The 22,093-nt window shown below is 42.2% G+C and overlaps 1 protein-coding gene across 1 annotated transcript; it reads left to right on the top strand.

Annotated features, from left to right (window-relative positions):
- The first annotated feature begins 586 nt into the window (after nucleotides 1–586).
- SLC18A2 (solute carrier family 18 member A2) lies at nucleotides 587–21,088 on the top strand. Its single transcript, XM_048945382.1, has 15 exons — nucleotides 587–822; nucleotides 2,395–2,746; nucleotides 9,264–9,322; nucleotides 10,675–10,758; nucleotides 12,586–12,678; nucleotides 13,066–13,155; nucleotides 13,261–13,304; nucleotides 13,384–13,444; nucleotides 15,533–15,628; nucleotides 17,081–17,159; nucleotides 17,405–17,456; nucleotides 17,905–17,968; nucleotides 18,061–18,180; nucleotides 18,418–18,551; nucleotides 19,337–21,088. Exons 1-15 carry the CDS (start codon nucleotides 705–707, stop codon nucleotides 19,442–19,444), a joined length of 1,554 nt encoding a protein of 517 aa, XP_048801339.1. The 5' UTR covers nucleotides 587–704; the 3' UTR covers nucleotides 19,445–21,088.
- Nucleotides 21,089–22,093: the final 1,005 nt, after the last annotated feature.

A 22,093-nucleotide genomic window follows, 5' to 3' on the forward strand; every position in this document is an offset into this window, starting at 1 on the left:
CTCTCTAGGCAAACTGTTCCAGCATCTCACCACACTCACAGTAAAGAACTTTTTCCTAATATCCAGTCTAAATGTACCCTCTTCCAGTTTAAAGTCATTTCCCCTCATCCTGTTGCTACTTGCCCTTCAGGTACTGGAAGGACACTATAAAATCCCCCCAGAGCCTTCTATTCTCCAGGCTGAAGAGCTCCATATCTCCCAGCCTGTCCTCGTAGGGGAGGTGCTTCTTTATCAGCTCAATTGCTGATCTGTTGTACAGCCAGTTTGTTTTCTAATAGAGATTATAAAGAAATGAGCAATAACTACAAATAGCACCGCAGGTTGGGCGTGAAACCCATGCGCTCCAGCTGGGAGAATGACTGAAACACCAAAAGCTTCAAATCCCCTACGTGGGTGCCAGCAGCACCATCCCGACCTGGACACCCTTTTAGGTTCAGCCTGGAACGCTGCCTTTGCTCCCTACGTACCTGTTGGGGCTCACCTTCCAAGGCACTCAGAGCTTGCGCTGAGGCCGGGGAGGGGCCGGCAGTTCGTCCTCCTCCTCCTTCTCCTTCCCCCTCCTCCTCCTCCTCTGCCCCGACAGCATCCTCCTCCTCCTCCTCCTCCTCCTCCTCCTGCCGCTCTCCGCTCCCGGCAGCGTTCGGGACTCTCGGGGCGGGCAGTGGCTCTGCCCGCAGCCCCCCGCACCCGCCGTGCCCCGCAGCATGGCGTGGGGCGAGCTCAGCCTGCGCTGGCTGCGGGAGGGCCGGCAGTCCAGAAAGCTCATCCTCCTCATCGTCTTCATCGCCCTGCTGCTGGACAACATGCTGCTCACCGTGGTCGGTAGGTGGACGGTGGCGGTGCGGGGTTTGTTTGTTTGCTTTTTTTTTTCTTTTCCTTTTCTCCTCTCTCTGGTGCCAGAAATAATCTCCGGTGACAGATGTGCTCCCCGAGTGATGATTTAACGCTCTCGATCCACACAGTGATTTTTAAAATACACGGCCGGTGTTCCAGGTGCTGCAAACACTGCCATACACTTTATTTCTCTGTTAGTTGCAGGGTGAGGAGTTGCATACAAAGATCTTTTTATATATATTCTTTTTTTTTTTTTCTTTTTTTTTTTTTCCCTACCAAAATCCACTACTTCTTCATAGAATGATGGCCGTATTTTTAGCTCAGCATCTTTTTTTTTCCTCCTGTGGTCATGCAACTGAAACAACAGGCGAGATAACACTGGGCTTACTGCTTCCTTGTGATAGCTCTCCTTTCCCCAGCACTGCTCATGAAATGATAGGTTAACACGAAAGCTATCGGAGTGGGTTCTACAAAAAGCACTTCTAGGAGATGTCGGAACGAAACAATCCGAGTTCTGATGAAAGCTGAAGATGCAACTGTTACTGGCTTCGAGTAACACAGCGCCCAGATTCAGGAACCTGCTCAGATAAAGTGCTTGAACACTTTCCATTGGTAGCTGTATAAGCTCTCAGATTCACAGGTCTGTATTTATGTAGACTTTCAAAAGGGTTGGGAGAAGCTCCCGGGGTTGTGGCTTGCAGCACAGCGGGCTGCAGGCAGTGCCCAGCCCACCCCCAGCTGCAGTGCCACTCCTGCACCCTGCTCCTCGGTGTGAGGCTGATGCCACCATGCAGACTTTAACCAAAACTTCACATCTGCTTTTAGCAAGTCCGTTCTGGATGTTCTTTCTGCATGAACATTCTTTGTTATGAAGTTTTTAGGCATTTCATTATGCATTCATTAATATATGTGTGCAAGAAGCCCCTACAGTTATTTCAGTGAATGCAATTCGAACACAGCTACGATCCTAAAGCACATCAAGCAGGTCCCTTCTGGGTGATCTTTTCAATGTTATGTTTAACGTGAAACGTGTAAGCATCAATGCTTTGGTACTGACTGCTTAACGCAAAAGTGTTATGATGATGGTTTCCCTTCTTGTGACCATTACTTACAATTTTTGAGGCTTATTTTACTCAGGCATTTAATTATTTTTTAGTATTTTGATTTAACAATAGTTGCAATGCTTTTCTCATCTTTTGTGCTTCCACAGTAATAAAGGGATTTAAACACTCATGCAACAAGGAGTCTGTTCAGAGACGGGTTTTGGTACTTCTCATATTTTTCTTTCTGAAAGATGTCTGTCTAGAATAATTCATAATTACAAAACCTGGCAAAAAATAAACACTAATGTGAAAGAGCTTTATGCTTTACATTGCAATTAGGAGTGTAATTTCTCCCATGAGCAATGCTCTGTTTTAGTTCAGTTTCACCCTTTTGAAATCCTTACTGCTGTTTCCTGTAGGAAAGCTTTGTGTTTCCTAATCAAGAAGAAAATTTGGTGATTCCATTTTACGCATAACCTGATAGTAAGATGCCAATATATTCTATTTGTTTTTCCAGTGCCAATAATTCCCAGTTACCTTTACAGCATCAAACATGAGAAAAATGCAACAGAAATCCAGACTCCTAAGCCTAACGTCATTGCAACGACAGCGGACAGTTTTCAGAGCATCTTCTCCTACTATGACCACTCGATGGTGCTTACTGGAAATGAGTCTGATAAGGCAGCACCCGGAGAGCTGCAGCACACTCAGACAGCACCGATGATGGTAAATGCGACCGCTGCGCCTCCGGACTGCCCGAAGGAAGATAAGGACCTGCTGAATGAGAACGTTCAAGTCGGGTTATTGTTTGCTTCCAAAGCCACAGTGCAGCTGATCACCAACCCCTTCATAGGGCCGCTGACAAACAGGTGAGGCAAACAGTGCTCATGTGATTCAGCATCCATCACTGTTTAAGGTCTGGGCGAGGGTTTCAAAGTAGTTTTAAGTCGGTTGTGGCCCTGACTTACTGCTCTTCTCACTTTATCTAGAGGAATATTTTAGCTAAATGCATCCGATAATTGCACCTCCTAACAGCCTGCATCATTTCAAAAATAAATCGGGAAGCACATGGGCCCTTTGACAGTGTTATGCACTTTTCTTTTTCTCCAGCTCCTGAGTCCTCAGGTTTTTATAGAAACTTTTGCAGAAGAGGTGTTGAAATTTCTTCAGTGCAGTTACACAGGGCCACAAGATCCTACAGCTCCTAGTTGGAAGAATTCAGCCCTATGTACAGATGATACTTCTATTACTCCTATACATAGCAGTTGGGATATTGGAACCACGGGCAGGGTTCAGGTCCACCCCTGCCTCCCACAGACCCACTGTACTGTGGGTGTTGTGGTTCCAATTCACCTGAGCTAAAAAGCAAAGCAAAGCAGTGCAAAAGTGCAAAGCAGTGGAGCCATCATCCCTGCAGGTTTCCAAGTACAGGGCAAATGTGGCTCTGAGGGATATTAGTGAGCATGGAGGTTATGGGTTGGTGGTTGGACTCAATGATCTTAGTGGTCTTTTCCAACATTAATGATTCTATGAAGCTCTCATTGACCTCCATGTCTGCCAAGCCCCGCCAAGGCCATGCTCCTCTCTGAGCTCAGTGGATCAGGATGACACCAGTGCAGGATCCAGTCCAACCTTCAGACTGTCATCTCTGAATCCCTGCATATAGATGGTAGCTTGAACAAAATGTTTGGACAGTGTGTTACTGTCCATACTGTTTAGACAGTATGTTGGGCTAGTTCAGCCTGGAGAAAAGAAGGCTGCAGGGTGACCTCATTGCAGCCTTTCAGTACCTAAAGGGAGCCTACAAACAGCAGGGGAATCAACTCCTTGAAAGGATAGATAACTGCAGGACAAGGGGAAATGGTTTTAAGTTGAGAGAGGGAAGATTTAGGTTGGATGTCAGGGGGAAGTTCTTTCCTCTGAGAGTGGTGAGGTGCTGGAACAGCTGCCCAGAGAGGCTGTGGATGCCCCGTCCCTGGAGGTGTTCAAGGCCAGGTTGGATGGGGCCCTGGGCAGCCTGGTCTGGTATTAAATGGAAAGGTTGGAGGCCTGCATGTGGCAGGGGGGTTGGAGATTCATGATCCTTGAGGTCCCTTCCAACCTGGGCCGTTCTGTGGTTCTGTGAAATGAAATTAAAAAAAAATATATATTTTTTTCTAAATCTAAAACAATAATTATACAGTAAGTTACAGAATATCTATCTGAGCAGGATCAGTGTTGTAAGCACCAATATCAGTGGCTTTAAAATAACCCACAACAACAGAAAATAATCCAAGCATTGAATACATCTACATGGAGATTAAAAAGTATTTGTAATATCATTTAAATGTCTTATGTTAATAATTTATTTTATTTTATTGTTAGCATTCTGTATGATTGATTTCCGTGAAGAAGCTACAGTTCTTCTAGACAGAGATGTTAATCTCTGTAGGGAATAAGCTCCAAATTATGTTTAGTTAGGTCACTAATTTTCCCATTTCTCTTCTTTAAGCTATTCCCATAATGAAGATATTTTCCTATCAGAAAACAATACGCAGGAGAAAATGTTCCACTTCCTCAATTGAAAACACTTTTAAGTTGTTGTAGTTTTACACTTATCATTGGTGACCATAACCAAACCAACATTCTTTAAGGTGAAATATTTCAGGTTTTTGAAATCAAACTCCTTTTTTGGATTTGGCATGTTACATATATTGTGTGATGGCTGAACTGAGTATTTAATGCCATCTTGAGAGAAACATCCAACTGAGTGATGAGCAGAGGTTTGACTCAGAATGTTCGGAATTCCACAGCTGTATTAAATCTGTGGGACAGATATAGACACAAAAGTTTTATATTAGATAGATACCTTCATTTCTATTTGTTTTCTCCAAACCTCCTTCTATATTCCCTCCAAAACAATTTGCCATTACAATATAACTTCTATGCAAACACAGCTGCAATGTAAGGAGCAGATCTAGATTTCCTATATTGCTTTGTGAGGACATGACAGCTCTTCCACAATCAAAGCAGTATGAAATCAAATCATATTTTCATAATAGTTCTATAGGTATCTAGGTTTTACCAAGTGCCTGCGTTATGGCCCTATTTGTATTTATTTTCTCTGGATTTTGCTGTTTGTACCGTATTGTCTACAAACTGCCAAACTTGGGAAAATGAAGGAACACACCCCACATGGCTGGTGGCTCTTTCATTAGTGCAGTCACATCATGCTGTAGATAGGATCTCTGCAAAAGGGAACAACCACCCTGATGCCCCTGTGCTGGGGCCAGAGGCTGGAATCTCCCACAGATCTTAGAGCTGGCAGTGAGGTAGATGTTCTTGGGTGTCCTCCTTCATCCAACATGTTCACATGTTGACACTGGTGGCACCACTGTCAGTGCTGCCCTGGTGAAAGCACTGATGCTGGCAGCCCTACAGCCAGGATGTAACCATCCCGTAGGTTTGTGCATGGGGATGAAAATTCCCTCCCAGTGGCAGGATCTGCAGGCTCAGTGCCCAGAAAGTGGGAAAAGGAGAAGTAAGGAGAGCACTCAGCCACACGTGGCAGTGTCCTCATGGCAAACTGCCCCTAAATTAGATTTAAGGATTATTGGTTTTCTTTCGTGTGTAGTTCGGGTCTTGGTAGCAGCGTCTGCCTTTATTCTGAGAAACATTTAGTGAAAAATATCAGTTTATGTATTTATCAATTAAGTGTTGGAGCCATTGGCAAAAAAAACCAAAAACAAAAACAACAAAACATTTCCTAAGAACAGTGTTTTTGTTCGTTTGAAAGGAAGTCTGAAAACTACTATCAATGCAACAGAAGATATGAGTTATCAATATAAAGACTCTACCACTGATAAGCTGTTAAATGATCACTGTTATGGCAAAATTTAAGCAAACTAGAACAGCTTAAGGAGGATGGGTTTCTTTGTTTAAAAACTACTGTGCACAGCCTGTTAAGGTGTAAGCTTCAATTAAGAACTAAACCATACTCATAGCTTTTATTTTTCATTTAAATATAATTCTTTAGGAATGGTTGAGAGTTTTAAACAAGCATAGAATTATTGGCTTTAAATATGTACTGGCTTTGAGTGCTTGAGTTTGTATAAGGATGCAACAGGGTGTTCCATCGTTTTGTAAAACAACTAGAACTCAAGATTTTAGACAGTAACTTTGGAAATTAATTTAAGTCTAGAAGCAAGCTAAAAACGTTTCTTATTTAAAGCTGATCTCTTTTGAAGGAACATGAGACACATCACACACCTGTCTTCATGAACTGGTTTGCAACTCAAGATGCACCACCGGCTTCCCTTCGCTCACAGCCCTGGTGGAAGTCCTAGCAAACAGAACACCAGAGCAATGGCTTTGCCACAGCATATGAACAACACACCTCCCATAGCAGCACTGAGATTTTTTTTTGCTCAGGTGCACGTTTGGCTTTTGCTTGTAGTGTAACAGATGAGAAACCATACAGACAGCACAGCACTTGCTACAGAGCACTCTGTGCGCAGGACATGCAGTCAAGGGGAGTTTGAAGGCTTTTCCTAATCCTTCCAAAGAAGAAATTGGGCACCAGCTTCTTATGTCTGATTCACTCCATTATTTTTTCCAAAGCACTGCTCCTTGCTGTGAATTAGTCTGAGAGCCCAGTTGTGCTGGCACCACCACTCACTAGTGTCAATGAGAGCGAGCATCAGCTGCCATGCAGCTCTCTCCCCTCATCTTCCAGCCTGAAAAAATACATAGTTTGAACTTTATGCTTATCCATACATGGCTTCAAATTTCATCAACAAATGAACAGGTGTTTGCATGATAGTTTTTACAGCCAGCCTGACTATAGATGTGAGCTTTGCATGTATGAGAGCATGGTGTGAACCACGAGATATTTATGATGCATAAAAAGAGAGAGGCAGAGAAACAAAAAAACATTTAGAACTCCTTATTTACAGCTCAGTTCCTATGTAAGCTTTCCTTTGGGTTTTCAGTAGGTGACTGAAATGCCTGAGCACCCATCCCAGCCGGCCAGAGCCCCGCTGCCTGCCCAACTTAGAGCATTGGGATGGAGATCTTGAGGAAAATACTGTTCTTACTACAGATCCTCCCCAGCCTGCACAGGGGTGAAGTCAATGGCCAGAATGCTGGCCCTTGGTACCCATATCACTAAGCAGTCACAATATTAAAGTCAGTAGACTTGCAGTCCTTAATGGATAGGCAATTAGGCTCTAATGTTCCACAGCTGCTAACCTGGTCAGTGTAACCTTTATTTGCCTGCAGTACAAAAACTGTCAAGTGGTTTTCTCATTGTGGTGTAACCTTGTTAATGAACATAATCCACTTCCAAACAATTCTGCTGTCTGGGGCCAAGGTGGCACCAAGGCGAGTAGTTTAGGTACTCTTTGTCACCAGCAGCCTTTCCTCTCCCTGCTGTAATTGGTGGCTCTGTTTTTTCAGGAGTCAGAGACGCCTATGGGGAGAGCAACTGCAGGTGGCCTCCCTGAAATGTGCTCAACCTGGGGCTAATGCAGATTCTCATGCAGTGTTTTGTTAGGAGCACCTATGAAAATGGACTTATTAAGGCATGACAGCAAGGAAAAAGGAGACAAGGCAAATCTTGTTGGAGTGGAGCCGTGCCATGGCAAAAGCAGAATGGGCCAGGGGACACAATCCTTAAAACACCTGGCTGATGGGGTAATGCCAGTCTGTTCTCTCTGTTGGACAGACCAGGGACTGCAGCTGAGATTTGTGGTCACACACTAATTAACACTATGCTATGTTAGGAGGAGGCAGGACTCGCTAAGATTATGCAGGAAAGGCAATCTGCATATCTCTCTGTCAGCTGCAAGTGGGTAAGAACCTGAACAAGAATAAGAATGACTTCTGGAGGCTCAACAACCTTGAGCAGCGCAGCACATCACCTCCAGACTGGGGGGGAAAGGGGGAGTTCTAGACAGTTCTGACCTTTTCAGAGGATTATGATTTTTTGCTTGATTCAGCACATTCTGCTGACATTTATACCTTCACAGCTTGTATGGTGGGCCACAGGTAATACAGATTTTGGCTAAAAGAACTAGCTATGCCCACACAGTCTGGTTCTGAGATGATTCTCCGCCCGAAAGGAAAGTTATGTGTTAGACCTAAACACGTGCAATAAAGCATCACGGTCTGCTGGGTTGCAAGAGCAAGTTCTGCTCTAGTTCTGTCTCCATGATCCTCTGCTGTGTATTGCTTCACACCTAGTGACTACATCCAAGATAAAGGAGGAATAAAATCCACAGCTGCAAAAACTAAGATCAAAGTTCCAACAGGCTTTTACTAAGCATTCAAAGTGACATCCAAAATGCTTGTTTTCTTACAACTATCAATAGGTAAGACTCTTTCCAAATGTAGGAAGCCAATTGAAAGAGGTGGAATTTGTTTCAACTGGATGGAGACTGGTCCTTCAGTTAAGGTTACAAGACTATGATAGCCCTTCCATTTATTTAGCTCATTAATGCTTATGGAAGATCTCATGGCTAATGTCTCTTAATCTGCTGATAGAAAATGGATATGGCAATCACTTCAGATGGCGTTTGTCTTCAAGCAAATAACTGATTTCAATTTCATGTAATTGTAGGAGTTCTGAATTGCAGTCTCACACTCCTTGTGGCAAGTCAAATTGTTTGATTTCTTTACAGTACTCAGACTTCTTGTCCACAGTGTCCAACCTACAAACCTCTGAGTTGGCTTTGACACACAAAACACCCCTCTGTGATGGAAGAAGGAATAGGGACATTCAATTTTTGCATTCATCATACCCAGAGAAAGATGCTATCATTCACCAACAGCAGTAACTGTACCTGCAGGATTTTTTATTCTATATTTATATCAGTGCTTTCTTTAAGTTAAAGATTAAAAAATCAAAGTAACTGTGGGGAAACTCTCTTTGTCCTGTTCTGTGTCAGCCCATACAGCCCTTACTTGTATAACAGTTATATCAACAAACTAACAGAAGCTCAGAATGATTATGCTCCTATTGCAGAGCTATTATTATCACTAGAAATGAAGAGGGCTGCTGTAGGCTCTTCCATAATTTCCATAACATAACCAGTACTGCCCATGTAAAGTCCAGTATCATCACGTTACTGGAAAGCTACATTCCAATGAGAGAAGGACTTCTTTCAGGGATTTCAGATAAAAATCCTGCTTTAGCAAATGAGAAAGCATTTGTAACGTGGAGCAATTTGATCATATGGTCCACCGTAAATAGTTCAAAAGCTGCAGAGAAACCACAAGTTGGGTTTTTGCATCCTTCACGTGTGTACGATTGCCTGAATTGCCAACGTCCTCATCTGGGAAAATCTAACTGCAACTATTAGTGAGACAGTTCCAAAGATGTGAACTTTTTTTTTTTTTTTTCTCTAGAATAGGCTACCAGATTCCCTTGTTTGCTGGCTTCTGCATCATGTTTGTGTCAACAATCAGTAAGTATCCACTTCCTATTTGGTGTAGTTCAGGTGTAACTTTTAAACAAGTGATCTACAACAGCTATCCCTAGGAATTCCTGTTGTTGATGTAGAGGAACTGGGTCTAAGAAAAAGTGTAAGAGTGGCTGCTATAGAGATTTGACAAGCATGCTTTTATGGACCTCTCAAAGGAATTCACTGCCTTCCATGCCCCTTCAGCTGGTCCTTTTCTTGGCTCAACCTACCTCTCAGCTTCCCATGGTCTGAGCAGTGCTCACACACTCTTAAACTGATAGAGTTTTCAGTCATGAGGGCTATTTTTCAGGATCCCTGACAACTATGAATCACAGGGCCTTATCAGAAAGAGAATGTGAGGCCCAAGAATAGAATATAAAAGTCAACAGTATCATAGCATTGCTTGGCATCACCATAGGATGTGCAAACAGGAGCATAGCTTACAAGTCAGCTGAGATAACGTGTCCACTGCAAATGGCACTGATAAGGCCTCAGCTGCTGGTTTACGTTCACTTTTGGGGTGGTATTTCAAGATGTGATCCAGAGGGAAAGAGTACAAAGGATCCTTGGAAGCCTGTGAGGAATTATTAAAAACTGAGCTTGTTTCAGAAGACAGATTGAAGATGTATCAGAGTGCATCGCAAAGAAAGGGATGGGAATTAAGTTTCCCACATCCACAACATGTTAAAAAAAAAAAAAAAAAAAAAGAAACAATATAAAGGAAAAAATTCATTAAATATTAGGACAGTATTTCTGACAGCAAGGAGAGCAAAGTGATGGAAAAAGATTACCTGATGGTAGATTCTGACAGCTCTGGATTTTTGGATCATCAGACAGATTCTGGTTGGGGATAAGAGTAGTAATTCCAATTTCTGGCCAGATGCATTGCACAGCACCAAGTGTGGAACACCACTGCAAAAATCTCACAGTTTGTCTGCTCATTGGAAGAAACACTGCTTTAAGCCTGGGGGGCTTCTCTTAGCTCTTGCTTTCCCTAAGTGCACAGAGGTTTAGGTTGGGCAGGCTTAAATAAAGGCTGGAAAGAAAGGTCTTATTACCTCTGTGTGCAGCTGAATCAGAGCAGGGTGCAATCAGATCCCCAGTAATTAGTTAAAACGACTTGGGTGCTCGTATTCTGTGTTACCAGAAGGCTCAGACACCTGAGAACAATTCAACACTGACACCTCCAAATGCAATAAGAGATAATAATGTAATTAGCATTGAAAGTGACACAAGGCACAGTAAACACCTGACTAAATGGCACGAAGTTTTCTATTACGGTTTAAAGAAATCTAACTTTTTAACCTAGTTAGAGTTAACCTAATTTTCAAAATTTGCCTCTGTCTTTTCTGTAGTGTTTGCCTTCTCAGGAAGCTACACATTGCTGTTCATTGCAAGGTCCCTTCAAGGGGTGGGTTCTTCTTGTTCTTCAGTGGCAGGTAAGAGAGCGTACAGGGGAATAAAATAGAGCTCACAGATCCCAGAGGTTTCAGTAGAAGTCATTTCTTAATTGTGGTGCATTTTATTTCTTTTTCTGTGGTTTCAATAATCACACAGACTTACTCAAATTATATCTATTTCACTTCAAAAGACATTCTGCCCCTTTCCTACGCAGTAGCTCAAAACCCAATGTCTTCTCAGACTCGTTGGTGTTTGGGCTGCAGTAAGGCAGAGTGCTAGGTGAGGTATGCTCTCTGGGGTTTCTGCATGTGTGCCTTCAATATTTTAAATTCATTTTCAGCCCTTTCAAAGGTCACCAGGAACTTATGTTGCTACGGATCACCGTGGGGATTGTTCCTCTGCCTGCATCTGAAATTCCTGTTACAAAGCGTTGTTGCCAATGTCTTCTAATTCAGCCCACAGGTCGCCTGTGCTAGATGTCCAATGTCAGATCTATTTACTTTTTTAAAATGAAGAGGTGAAATGGAGGATGGGTTTTCATTCCAAACTATTCAATCATTTCTAGAATGAAATCTAAAGGAAATTTTTTTTGTTTTGTTCATGAATACAAATTTAGCTTGAGAAGGGAGGTAAACAGAGCTTCCTCAGGAAGAATTCCCCTGAAAACTCCTCTTGAAAGCTTGTTTAACTTTCAAGGCCATACCACGTTGTGAGTTGGTTTCTCCTCTCTGGTTTTAAATCCAAAGGGACGCAGAGGTTCCTCACTGGTTTTTTCTAATCCTTTGTTCATTCCCTGTGCTATTCGCTGGGCTGCAGCACTGTGTGCAGTATCCACCCTGTATCTCTGCAGATTTATTCCTATCGAAGCATAAACCTTCATCAGCTTTGTATTGCATCCTACTCTTTTCCAGAATAGTTCTCTGAATCTGCACAAATTTGTTGTCAATTCTGATAGCACTCTCTAACTTGCTTCCCAGCATCTCATGTGAGCAATTTAAGTCAGCCACAGGTTCCAGTAAGCACATTCATTCAGGACCTCTGCTCATGGTGCACACGATGGCTGGTATTTACTCAGTGATCACTCATGCAATGCTCTGTTACCTCTTTCTGGCTCACTGTGTAGCTGTGGACCTTATTTGCTTAGTCAATTAGAGTCTTGATTTGAAAAGTAATAAAAGAAGTAATTAAAAAAAAGTAATAATTTCTATAAGAACCCTCCTTTAGCATTCACCTCTGAGTGACATTCACACTCTGAGCTTCACAAAAACAAATGAATTAGGCTTCACGTTTCCTTCTGTGAAACGAAGGCTCATCATTAGATGAGCAGAAGAGAGGACAGTGAAGATAAAGGTCAAAAGCACCCTTTAATTTTGGATGCTCTTGAAACACTCATGATCCTTTATGCTGAGAGCACAGCTTGCAATGACCTGGGTACAGCTGTCAGTGGGCACCAGACCTCATGCCAGGTACCAGATTTGTGTGCTGATAAAAAACTGAACACTTGTAGCAGCTTGGTTGTGTCTGGTTGAAAAGCATCATCTAAACGCTCTGGAGCAAAGGGAAGGACGAAGAATCCAGCAAATCAGGGCATCACTAATTTATTTGATTGATACGGTGTAATAGAACATGATATGGGGAGCATCTACGTATGCCAAACTCTCTTCTGCTTCAAGGCAAACTCCATGAGGAGGGGACATAGACACTCATATAAGTGTGTGTGTACATGGATATATATATGTATGTATATTTGTGTATAGAGTTACCTAATGTTTCCTTTGACTAATGTTCAGTAGGGCTAGAAAATGATGACAATAAATTGTAAGACACAGCCGCCTAATTTACACTTTGTTTTGTTTATGATTTAGGGATGGGTATGCTTGCCAGTGTATACACAGACGATGAAGAGAGAGGCAACGCGATGGGAATTGCACTGGGAGGCCTTGCTATGGGAGTATTAGGTCAGTGTCAGGCTCTGCCACCAAGGGAAGCCATAGAGTTCCCACCTGTGATCTACTGAAACATGGGAAGGTCTCATCAAGTGCCATGTTATCATGCCATCTCCAGATTAGATTCACGATTCATGGCAAGAACTGTTTCTTACACAGAAGCGTATCTTAGGCAGATAAAAGTCAGACAGTAATTTCCGTGATGCTGAAGTTTTGTTTAAATGGAAGAATATTTTGGGGTGTGAAGAATACGGTTTCCATAATCACATAATGAGATCTGTGGGTTTTTCAAATGGAGCCTTTTGGCCCCGGCGTGCCAGCAGCCCAAATGCTTGCAGATGACACTTGTTCAGGATCAGAAACGTGGCCTCACCCCAGACTCCTTCCTTCCCCCCGCAGTGGGCCCACCCTTTGGGAGCATCATGTATGAGTTTGTGGGGAAGAGCTCTCCGTTCCTCGTGCTGGCAGCTCTGGCTCTGTTTGATGGAGGTCAGTACCCACAGAGTCCATACGACCCCGTATGTCTGTAGCACACTGCATTAGCTGCTAACCCTCCTCTTCGAGCAGTGTTACAGTATTGGTTTCTTTCCACAGCTGTTCAATTATTTGTTCTGCAGCCGTCCAGAGCACAGGCAGAAGTAAGTATTGTAGTAAAATGCTGTTAGCCACAGCTGACATTTTGTCTTTCCTAATGCCAAGTTTTCATTTGTTTCACAGAGTCAGAAGGGGACACCATTACTGACACTTATGAAGGACCCGTATATCATCATTGCAGCAGGTACCAGGTCTCTTTATTTATACATACATGTATTTAAACCAACTGCAGGCATTATTCCCGGAATGCTGGAAAGCCTCAAGCTAGCTTGGTTTAGCAGCAATGTCATTTCCTGTTTCTTTTTATGTGAAGCTCAAAGAACAAAATTTTTTGTTTTTAAACTATTATTTTTTAAAAAGAATATTACATTGAGAAATGACACAATTTACTGCATCTCTAATGGACTATTGGTCAACCACAAGTGAAAGATGGCTTTATCTTAGGGCTGCTGCAAAAGGGCCAACAGTTAAAGTGTTTTTCATGCTCTCAATTCAGGGACACTAACTTTGTGGTATAAATTCAGATCTAATCTCCTGGGTGTGTGTCACACACTCGATCCATAATGGTTTGCATTTCTGAAGCACAAGTGCTTCCTGACTGATTCATGTATCTGAAGCACTCCATTCACTTTAGCTGAGCCATGTTGAGCCCAAGCAAGCCTGTCTGGGGAAGCTTCAGTCAGGGTGCATGGTCTCTATTGGATTTACCCTCAGTTTGCAGACTGCCAGCTCAGGCTCCCACCTTTCTCTTGAAGCATGTGCTAAAGACCAAAGTACCTTTGTCACCACACACATAACTCCCTTGACAAGCTCTGGTGATGTTTCCTGTCCTAATGAGAAATAGCTGTATTACGTGCATGTGTACTTCTAATTACTTTGTGAAGTTTGCTGAGAGTGGGATAGGACCTTTTGTACTTATCTGCCTCTGTCGAAATGGTGTAGGCTCCTCTGGATGCAATTTGTTTGGCTTGAAATGTTTTTCCAGCATTGAGCTTGAGCTTGGCTGGGTTTGGCCAAATCAGGGCAGCCCCTGGGTGCTTGGCTGGGGTTCCTTGCAGACATGGAGCCTTGCAACAGAGTGGAAAGGTTCCCATTGTATGCAACCCTTTGTCTGCAGGGTAAAGGTGAGCCAAGCAGCTACTGCCTGCCCCAGGAAGGGAGTGAGAGACAGGCCTGCATGTTCAATGCAGCAATCACAGATACACAGCCTAATGTGGTCTGACAGGTTCGAGCAAAGAATGACATCCGTGCTCATTTTGTTTTGAACTGCGCAATGAGGAGCCTGTTCCGAGAGGAATAGTACTTCTCTGACCTCAAGACAACTTAAACTTCTTTTATTTTTGCTTCAAAAAGCGACATTTGTAGGAGTCTTTGGGATTATAAATGTTAGAAAGAAAAATGGGAACACGCATCTGAGGCTGTCAGTTCTAGCAGTGACTTTTAAACTCCTCTGAAAAGTCATTTTGTGAAGGATGAGCAGTGGGGACATGTCCCACGTACATGAGTTAGGTTCTTCTGAGGAAGAATGAAAGGAAACCCAAAGCACTACAGCTGCAGAGCTGAAAGAAAATTGTTACTTGGGCAGAGGAGCCGCAGGCTGGATTCAGTCAGCACTTCTGTCCTTTGCACCTGAGTGACCAAATGTCCTGAGATTCAAAAAGATCTGAAAGTACTTGAAATTCACATGGCTAGGCAAGCTGAGCCTAGCCGTGCCCAGGCATTGTGGCTGCTGGCAGTGGGGTCTGTACACAAAGCACCCCTTTGTAGGGGACAGGTATTTCTCTGGCTGCTCGATGGTATTTTTAGGACCAAGACCTCCATATCTCCTCTTCCTCATCCTGTGATGGAGGTACAGGTCATGGACCGTATCTCTTACACAACAGCGCTCCAATTCCGCCTCAGGAGACTGGAGATGAAGACCAGAAGATGGGAATTTTAGTTCATCATTTGCAGAACATTCAGACCTCATGAACTTTCTAAATGTCACCAGGCTCGCTGCAGACTTTGCTGCTCTCCCTTCACAGTATGAATATAGCTTAACCTTTATTGTAGAATTTCTGGGAGAACTGAAATATATAACAAGGTAGTGTGCAGTGATTTTACGTTCTGTTCTTTTTAACATTGATCAACATTTGGTGCATGACAAACAGGACTGCAAGAAGCACAGTGTTTGTTTTTTTGTTAAGAGCTCTTGTTCTCTGCACAGCTTTTTATTCAGAATCAAAATAACTAATTTTTCACCTTTGTTTTTTCTCCTCTCCTTTTCCTAAAGGATCGATCTGCTTTGCAAACATGGCTATTGCAATGCTTGAACCAGCACTACCCATCTGGATGATGGAGACCATGTGTTCCAAAAAGTGGCAACTCGGTAAAGTACAGCATGTCATTTTTGTGCAGTTATTTATCTGATGGAAGTCTCCATGCTGATTCAGTCATGCTGCTGCTCTTATATGCAGTGGTGCTGCTACTGTGAGCAGCAGAGCAGCCCCACAGGGCCATGCTGGAGATTTATTGCTAGAGTACGGTGCTACTGATGCAACAGAAGTGAGACTCACAAATCTCTTATTTGAACTGAGATTCCTAGAGGAAAAATATCCAATTTAAGAATAATTTTCACCCCTTAGTGAGATAAGTAATTGAGTCCCTTATGCTTTGTCTGATTTGTCAGCATTAATTGAAGTTTTTAAGCCTCTTAAACTATATCTCAAACTGCATGGGTTTAAGCAAATGATGATCTTAGGCAGTTTTGAGATCCAGTGGTTTGAAGCATGATTTCAAGAAGGTGCAAAGGTCCTGATTTCAGTCAATTAATGTTACTGTGCATAAATCGAACTCAGAAAATCGCAGCTATGCTTCAGTGTACCACAGCTTACCACTGCATGTGTACATCCCAACCTGCAGCATTTTCCCCCAGTTTTCAAGTTCTGCTCTTATATGACCAGGCTGCACCTGTACAAAAGGCTGCACCAGGCTGCAGCAAAGCAGATGCAGTTGCACAGGTGAAAAGGTTTCCTCAGCATCACCATTGTTAACCCATAAGGATTTCAATCGCAGGATATTGCTGTGCTAAAAATTACCTCCTGATTTTTCTTATGAATATCAGAGAGATAGGAAGGAAGATGGATAGGCAGGAAATGAGAAAGCCTGTGTTGCCTTGGTGAGGGACAAGGAGTACACGCGCTCAGAAGAAATTGTTTGACTGCGTACCACAATGTCATGGCTTTGTAAATCAGAACTACCTTCCAAGGCTTCCTCCCCATTGCCCAGTGTCTGGGCTCTGCCCACAGCCTCATGGAGAGTGAGGAAGAGGAGGAAGCCTCGAGCACTGGAACCAGCCTTTAAACCAGCGGTGTTTCCATAGGGCTGTTAGTTATTTGTATTAAAAACCTACTAAATCTTAAAAAAAAAAAAAAAATCTTGTTTTTAATGCTTTATCTTTAGGTGCTCAGTTTGAGCTGATGCCTGACCAGGGGCCCAATGGCAGCCTGTACTTCAGGGCACTGAGGTGCTTGCAGGGAGCAAGGCCTGACCTCCATCCTTACACCCGGCCGTAAACCCAGAAATATCCATCGGGGAAAATGAGCTTCCTTGAACTATCTACAGTTACAAACACTTTTTTTGCAGGTGTCACGCTGCTCCTGCATTTCATAGATGATGTCCTGAGATTGCTGCAGCAAACCGGATATTTGATTCTGTGGGCTGCACACAAAGACTTTGTCAGATGTGTTTGCTTCGGAACTGCGCTGTCTGGCATTTATTAATTTCTCCTAACACCTCGCTGGAATCATTGCTGATAAAGCATCTCATTCATATTTTTCAGGCGTTGCATTTCTTCCAGCCAGTATCTCTTATCTTATCGGGACTAATCTTTTTGGGATACTTGCGCACAAAATGGGAAGGTATGCTTACCTTAAAAAATATTAATAATCTTCCAATGTGTTCGTGCTCCGTTTCAAATGTTTGCAGGGCAGTTTGTTGATGTTGGAAGTTATTAGAAGTTGTACTACAGTAGCAAAACCATTTTTGGAACACATTCCACCTTCAGTTGTGTAGGTTTGCACATCAGATGTGGCTCTCAACCAGCCCAAATCATCTCGAGTGCCTTATAACCACTGATCTCTGAGCGATGTTTCTTCCTTTTCAGGTGGCTCTGTGCTTTACTAGGAATGCTCATTGTGGGAATAAGCATCTTGTGTGTAAGTAGACCATTTGAACAATCCAAATCTCCCTGTGTTCATCTTGGAAATTGTGCTTTACTGTGACATTTCACTGAAGTTTCTGCCTTCCAGATACTTCACTGAATAAGTGAATGTTAGTTATAACTGAATGTTAGTGCAGCTAACAGGTTGCAGATCTGAGTGCTTTCAAATCTTACTGTTTCAGTTACATTGAAGGATGACTTTTAAAGGAGGAAAGATCTTTTTTTTTTTTGAATGCCACTCAACATTTTACTCCTGTTTGTAATGGCGAGTGTCAGTGGTGTAATGGCTCTTATCTGAAGTCCCACACAAGCCCCAAATTCCAGCTTGCACATCTGTGCAAAGTATGTGCAAACTGCTCTGAGAATTTCTCTTAGAAAAACAAAACAAATTTCATTAGCACATGCAGCATGACCTGATCAGCTGTCTGAAACATCATTTACAGGTACCATTTGCTAAGAACATCTATGGGCTCATAGCACCCAATTTCGGAGTTGGATTTGCCATTGGTGAGAAAAAATTACACTACCTTGTTCAGTCTGTGGTTTATGTACAAATCAGGATAGTTTTCCTGATCTCTGTTCCTCTCCCTCGCAACCAGGAATGGTGGACTCCTCCATGATGCCCATCATGGGTTACCTTGTGGATCTGCGCCATGTGTCGGTCTATGGCAGTGTCTACGCCATAGCTGATGTTGCCTTTTGCATGGGCTTTGCAATAGGTAAGTCTTGCATTTTCCTGCTTATAATGTTCTTCACCACAAAGAGAAACACGCTGAGATGTCGGATGTGAAGGCTCCTTGGAGCACCTCTCATTTCATTGGTTCAAGTGGGGAATGCAACTGTACATTTTTTTTTCAATCGCTTTGAAAAGTAGAGGATTTTTGCATGTAAAATTACTATTTGAAGTGAATGCTGCAAGTTTTATGGTATTCAGAAAAAGGGTTTAATTTTAAAAGGTCCCTCTGCTGGTGGTGCCATCGCAAAGGCAATTGGATTTCCATGGCTCATGACGATTATAGGGATTGTGGATATTCTCTTTGCTCCTCTGTGCTTTTTCCTTCGAAGTCCACCTGCCAAAGAAGAGAAAATGGTAAGCATAACACCTTTTTTTAATGGTTTTTTTTTTTTTTTCCAGTGAAATGAATTAAAACTTATTTCTATATCTTTGCTTGTAACTCCCCAGAACAGGACCAGCACAGTCTATCTCATCCTCATGCATCATTTCTGAAACAACCCTGCTACGTTATAGCTCTAAGATGCACAAAGAAACGCTTAGTTACGTGCTCCCTGCAGTAGATTTGTTGTTCCTATTACATTAGGATGCACATATTTGCACTGCAGAATCCCAGAGATTCCAGCTAATAATGCATTTATTACTTGTTATTTCTACCTGATAAAACAGCATTATTTGTAAAAATTGAGATAGTTCACTTTGCAGTTGGTTTGTACCTACAGCCCCCTCCAAGGCTGAAATCTGTTCTAAAGCATTCATGCTTCACGTCTCTTCTTGAGCTCCATACTTCTTGTCCTTTTGTTCTCACCAACTGCAGCTGCTTCTGGATGAAAAGCAAGCACATGAGCAGGAGGCTCAAGGGAGACAGGTGGGCTCATTCACCCAGCTTGTGGTGGTCCAATATGAGTGCTAAGTTACTGCAATGGGAAAGCAGCTAGATGTATTTAACACAGGAGCTGAAATACTGGCTCCGCTAAGAACTGTGCTGGTGCTGTCAAGATCCCTCCTCATACATCTAAAGACACATAAACTGAATTACTGTAATAAAAATCAATTTAGTTTCTGCTGTTGTGGAAGAGAGTGAATCACAGCCACGACTGAGCGCTACGCAGGAGCACTAACATTCACCTCTTTTCTTTCAGGCTATACTCATGGATCACAACTGCCCTGTTAAAACAAAAATGTATACTCAGAACAACATCCAGTCCTATCCCATAGGTGATGAAGAAGAGTATGAAAGTGATGAGTAACGTTAAAAGCCATATAATACATTTTGGTGTACAAAATGCAGTGTGAAACATCTCATCCAGAAGTATGTTTTAGTTGTACTGTAGAGTTAATAGTGGAATGGTCAGAAACCAAAGGTATATTATTCATCTCCCATGGATATAAAGTCAACTGCTAACTGCCTTATAAAGAGGGAAAAAAAAAAAAGCTTTTATAGAGAATTTGTATAGTGTTTTCCTCTGTGTATTTAATTTCATTGAATATTACACAGTATATTTTTGATTAAATGTGTAGTATAAATCTGTATAAACATGTGAATTGACACTGCTTCACAAAGCCATCACGTTACTTCATGTTCTGTTTAGACTCGTAAGAGTGAACTCAGCTCTTGCCAATAACTTCTCTAACTTACTCAGCAGATTCTGGAGCTAAGAGTTTAGACGTGGCAAGGAGTTGTGTTTGTTGAAGGTGCAACTTCTTCCCTGCTTTCCAAAGTGAGCTCCACCTGCCTGCCTGTGGAACACTGGGAGAAAGAAAATATGTCAAATGTATCAGGGTATCTCTATGTAGTCAGTACAATGTAATGAAGTTTTAACCAGCTAAGCAGCTGTGCACAACGCAGCCCCCAAACACACACACAGCACTGGGTAAACAAGCATGTCTGAATGTATGCAGTTCCTTTCCCTTAAGAAGGAATAAGAACTGCATGGAGGTCCTGTTTTACATTCCATCTTTTGGATTTTATTTTTCACATCTCAACTGCAGTCTAGCTTTACTGTGAGTGGCTAAGGAAAGCTGCAGGATCTCAGTATTTAGTCTCAGCACGTACTGGGTGTAAGCTGGCAACTTGAGCAGTTCAAACAAAAATATTTTATGTAAATATGTATGCAAATACATATATTTAACTTTCAGAAAGGAAGTAAAACCATTAACTTTGCTGAAGATAACAAAGATTTAGGTATACAGTCTAATAGAGGAACAGCATTGGGGTAGATGGTCTCTGTCTGTGAAGAGAAAAAATTCAGCTTTGAAAGAAAGCATTTAACGTAACACACAACGTCCTTATCGACTGTGGTGTCTTTTTATTTGTATAATTAAAATATGGATGTGCCTTCTTTTCCTGTACTTGCAGATGTTTTATGTACTGCAGCATAGATACCATGTTTACATATAGTTTTGTAAAGTACATATATATATAAATGGTCAGAAAACATGAAAAATAGTGGAACAATTTTCAACTCATGCTTTGTCAATTATTATGGAGTCAGACCACGTTAAAATAAAGATATCTAAAATAAGTTCATGCTCTTTTGTAATAAAGGACCAAATTACTCCCTTACCCTTCAGCAGTCGCCCCATGCATTGTGATCTCTTGTAAAGTACAAAAACAACAACAATGAATGAATTTAAGCACTGGGAAAGCACTTCTCATTTCTAGCCCATTTATGACTCCAGGGCATAAATACACAGCTTGTTTAAACAATATCTTCTACAACCAACCACCCCATCACCTGACTGCTGATCTGAGGCTTGACTCCTGCGAAATGGGTAAGGACCAAACGTGCATTGCCAGGATGTGCCCTCATACACCGTGCCACAAGAGTGTTGAAGGAAGAGAGAATGAATATTCTGAGAGAACAGCGGGAGAGGCTGAACAGTGTGAAAGGATAAGCAATACGTGCTGTCGTTGATTTGAAAATCCACTTACCAGTTTTATAGGGGTGCATTTTCTATTGCGTTCTTGTGAATACGTAACAGATGGAGAATCTTCCTTCAAAGCTGAGAGGTCCTGGAGACAGACAGCAACAGAGTACAGAGCGTGGTTCTGCAGCACACTGAGTATTTCACTGCCGCCAAGAGACAACTGTGCCTATTGATGGCTAATTTACATTTGGTTCACGTTTTCGTTTCACAGGGCATTTGGATGATCACAGTTTTGCCCTGGGAAGCGTGCTCTGCATTTGTCACCAAACAGCAGGCAGCTCACGGTCATCCTGCATGTTGGATTTTCTGGGGATTGGAGGAGTAAGTGGATGTTATCAGCCAGTAACCAAGTACTCTCTCCTTGCTGAGAGCTGCTTCAGTCACAGAAACACAGAGAAGACGACATTCTGTGCTGCAAAAATTTGGGCTTCTCCCACATTTAGTATATTTTTTCCTCCCCTGAGGTTGTAAACTTCCATGACTGATTTCAAATATGGGGAATTAGAATGAAAACCAGAACGATTAGACAGAAATGTGTAAGTAAGCAGTAAGGACTTCTTTAGTTATACACTGCGTTTTGTAAAGGACAGGACAAAACAGAATTTTTCTTAGTCCTTCCCCCCTCCCAATCCAACTCCATTGGAAGCAACTATCAGCGATAACTGACTAGCAAAAACAAAAGCAAATTAACACCACACTCTGCATTTTACAATATCTTGTAGCTACACAACGGAATCACCATTTTGAACCTGCCTACTGTTAAACTGCACTGAAGAAAAATAAATGCATATCCAAATACAAAGAATGCATAAAAGCCCGATTCAGCACTCAGTAATTTTATTTAATGCAAAATGTGTTTCTCCCAAAGGTACTTTCAAGTAGTGAAGAAGATGAACTACTGCAACTACAAACATTAAAAAAAATACTAAGACAATGCAAAGAAGAAGATAATTTAGCAAAACTATTTT

This window comes from Lagopus muta, chromosome 5 (genome assembly GCF_023343835.1).
Source record: "Lagopus muta isolate bLagMut1 chromosome 5, bLagMut1 primary, whole genome shotgun sequence".
In the NCBI taxonomy this organism is placed as follows: Eukaryota; Metazoa; Chordata; class Aves; order Galliformes; family Phasianidae; genus Lagopus; species Lagopus muta.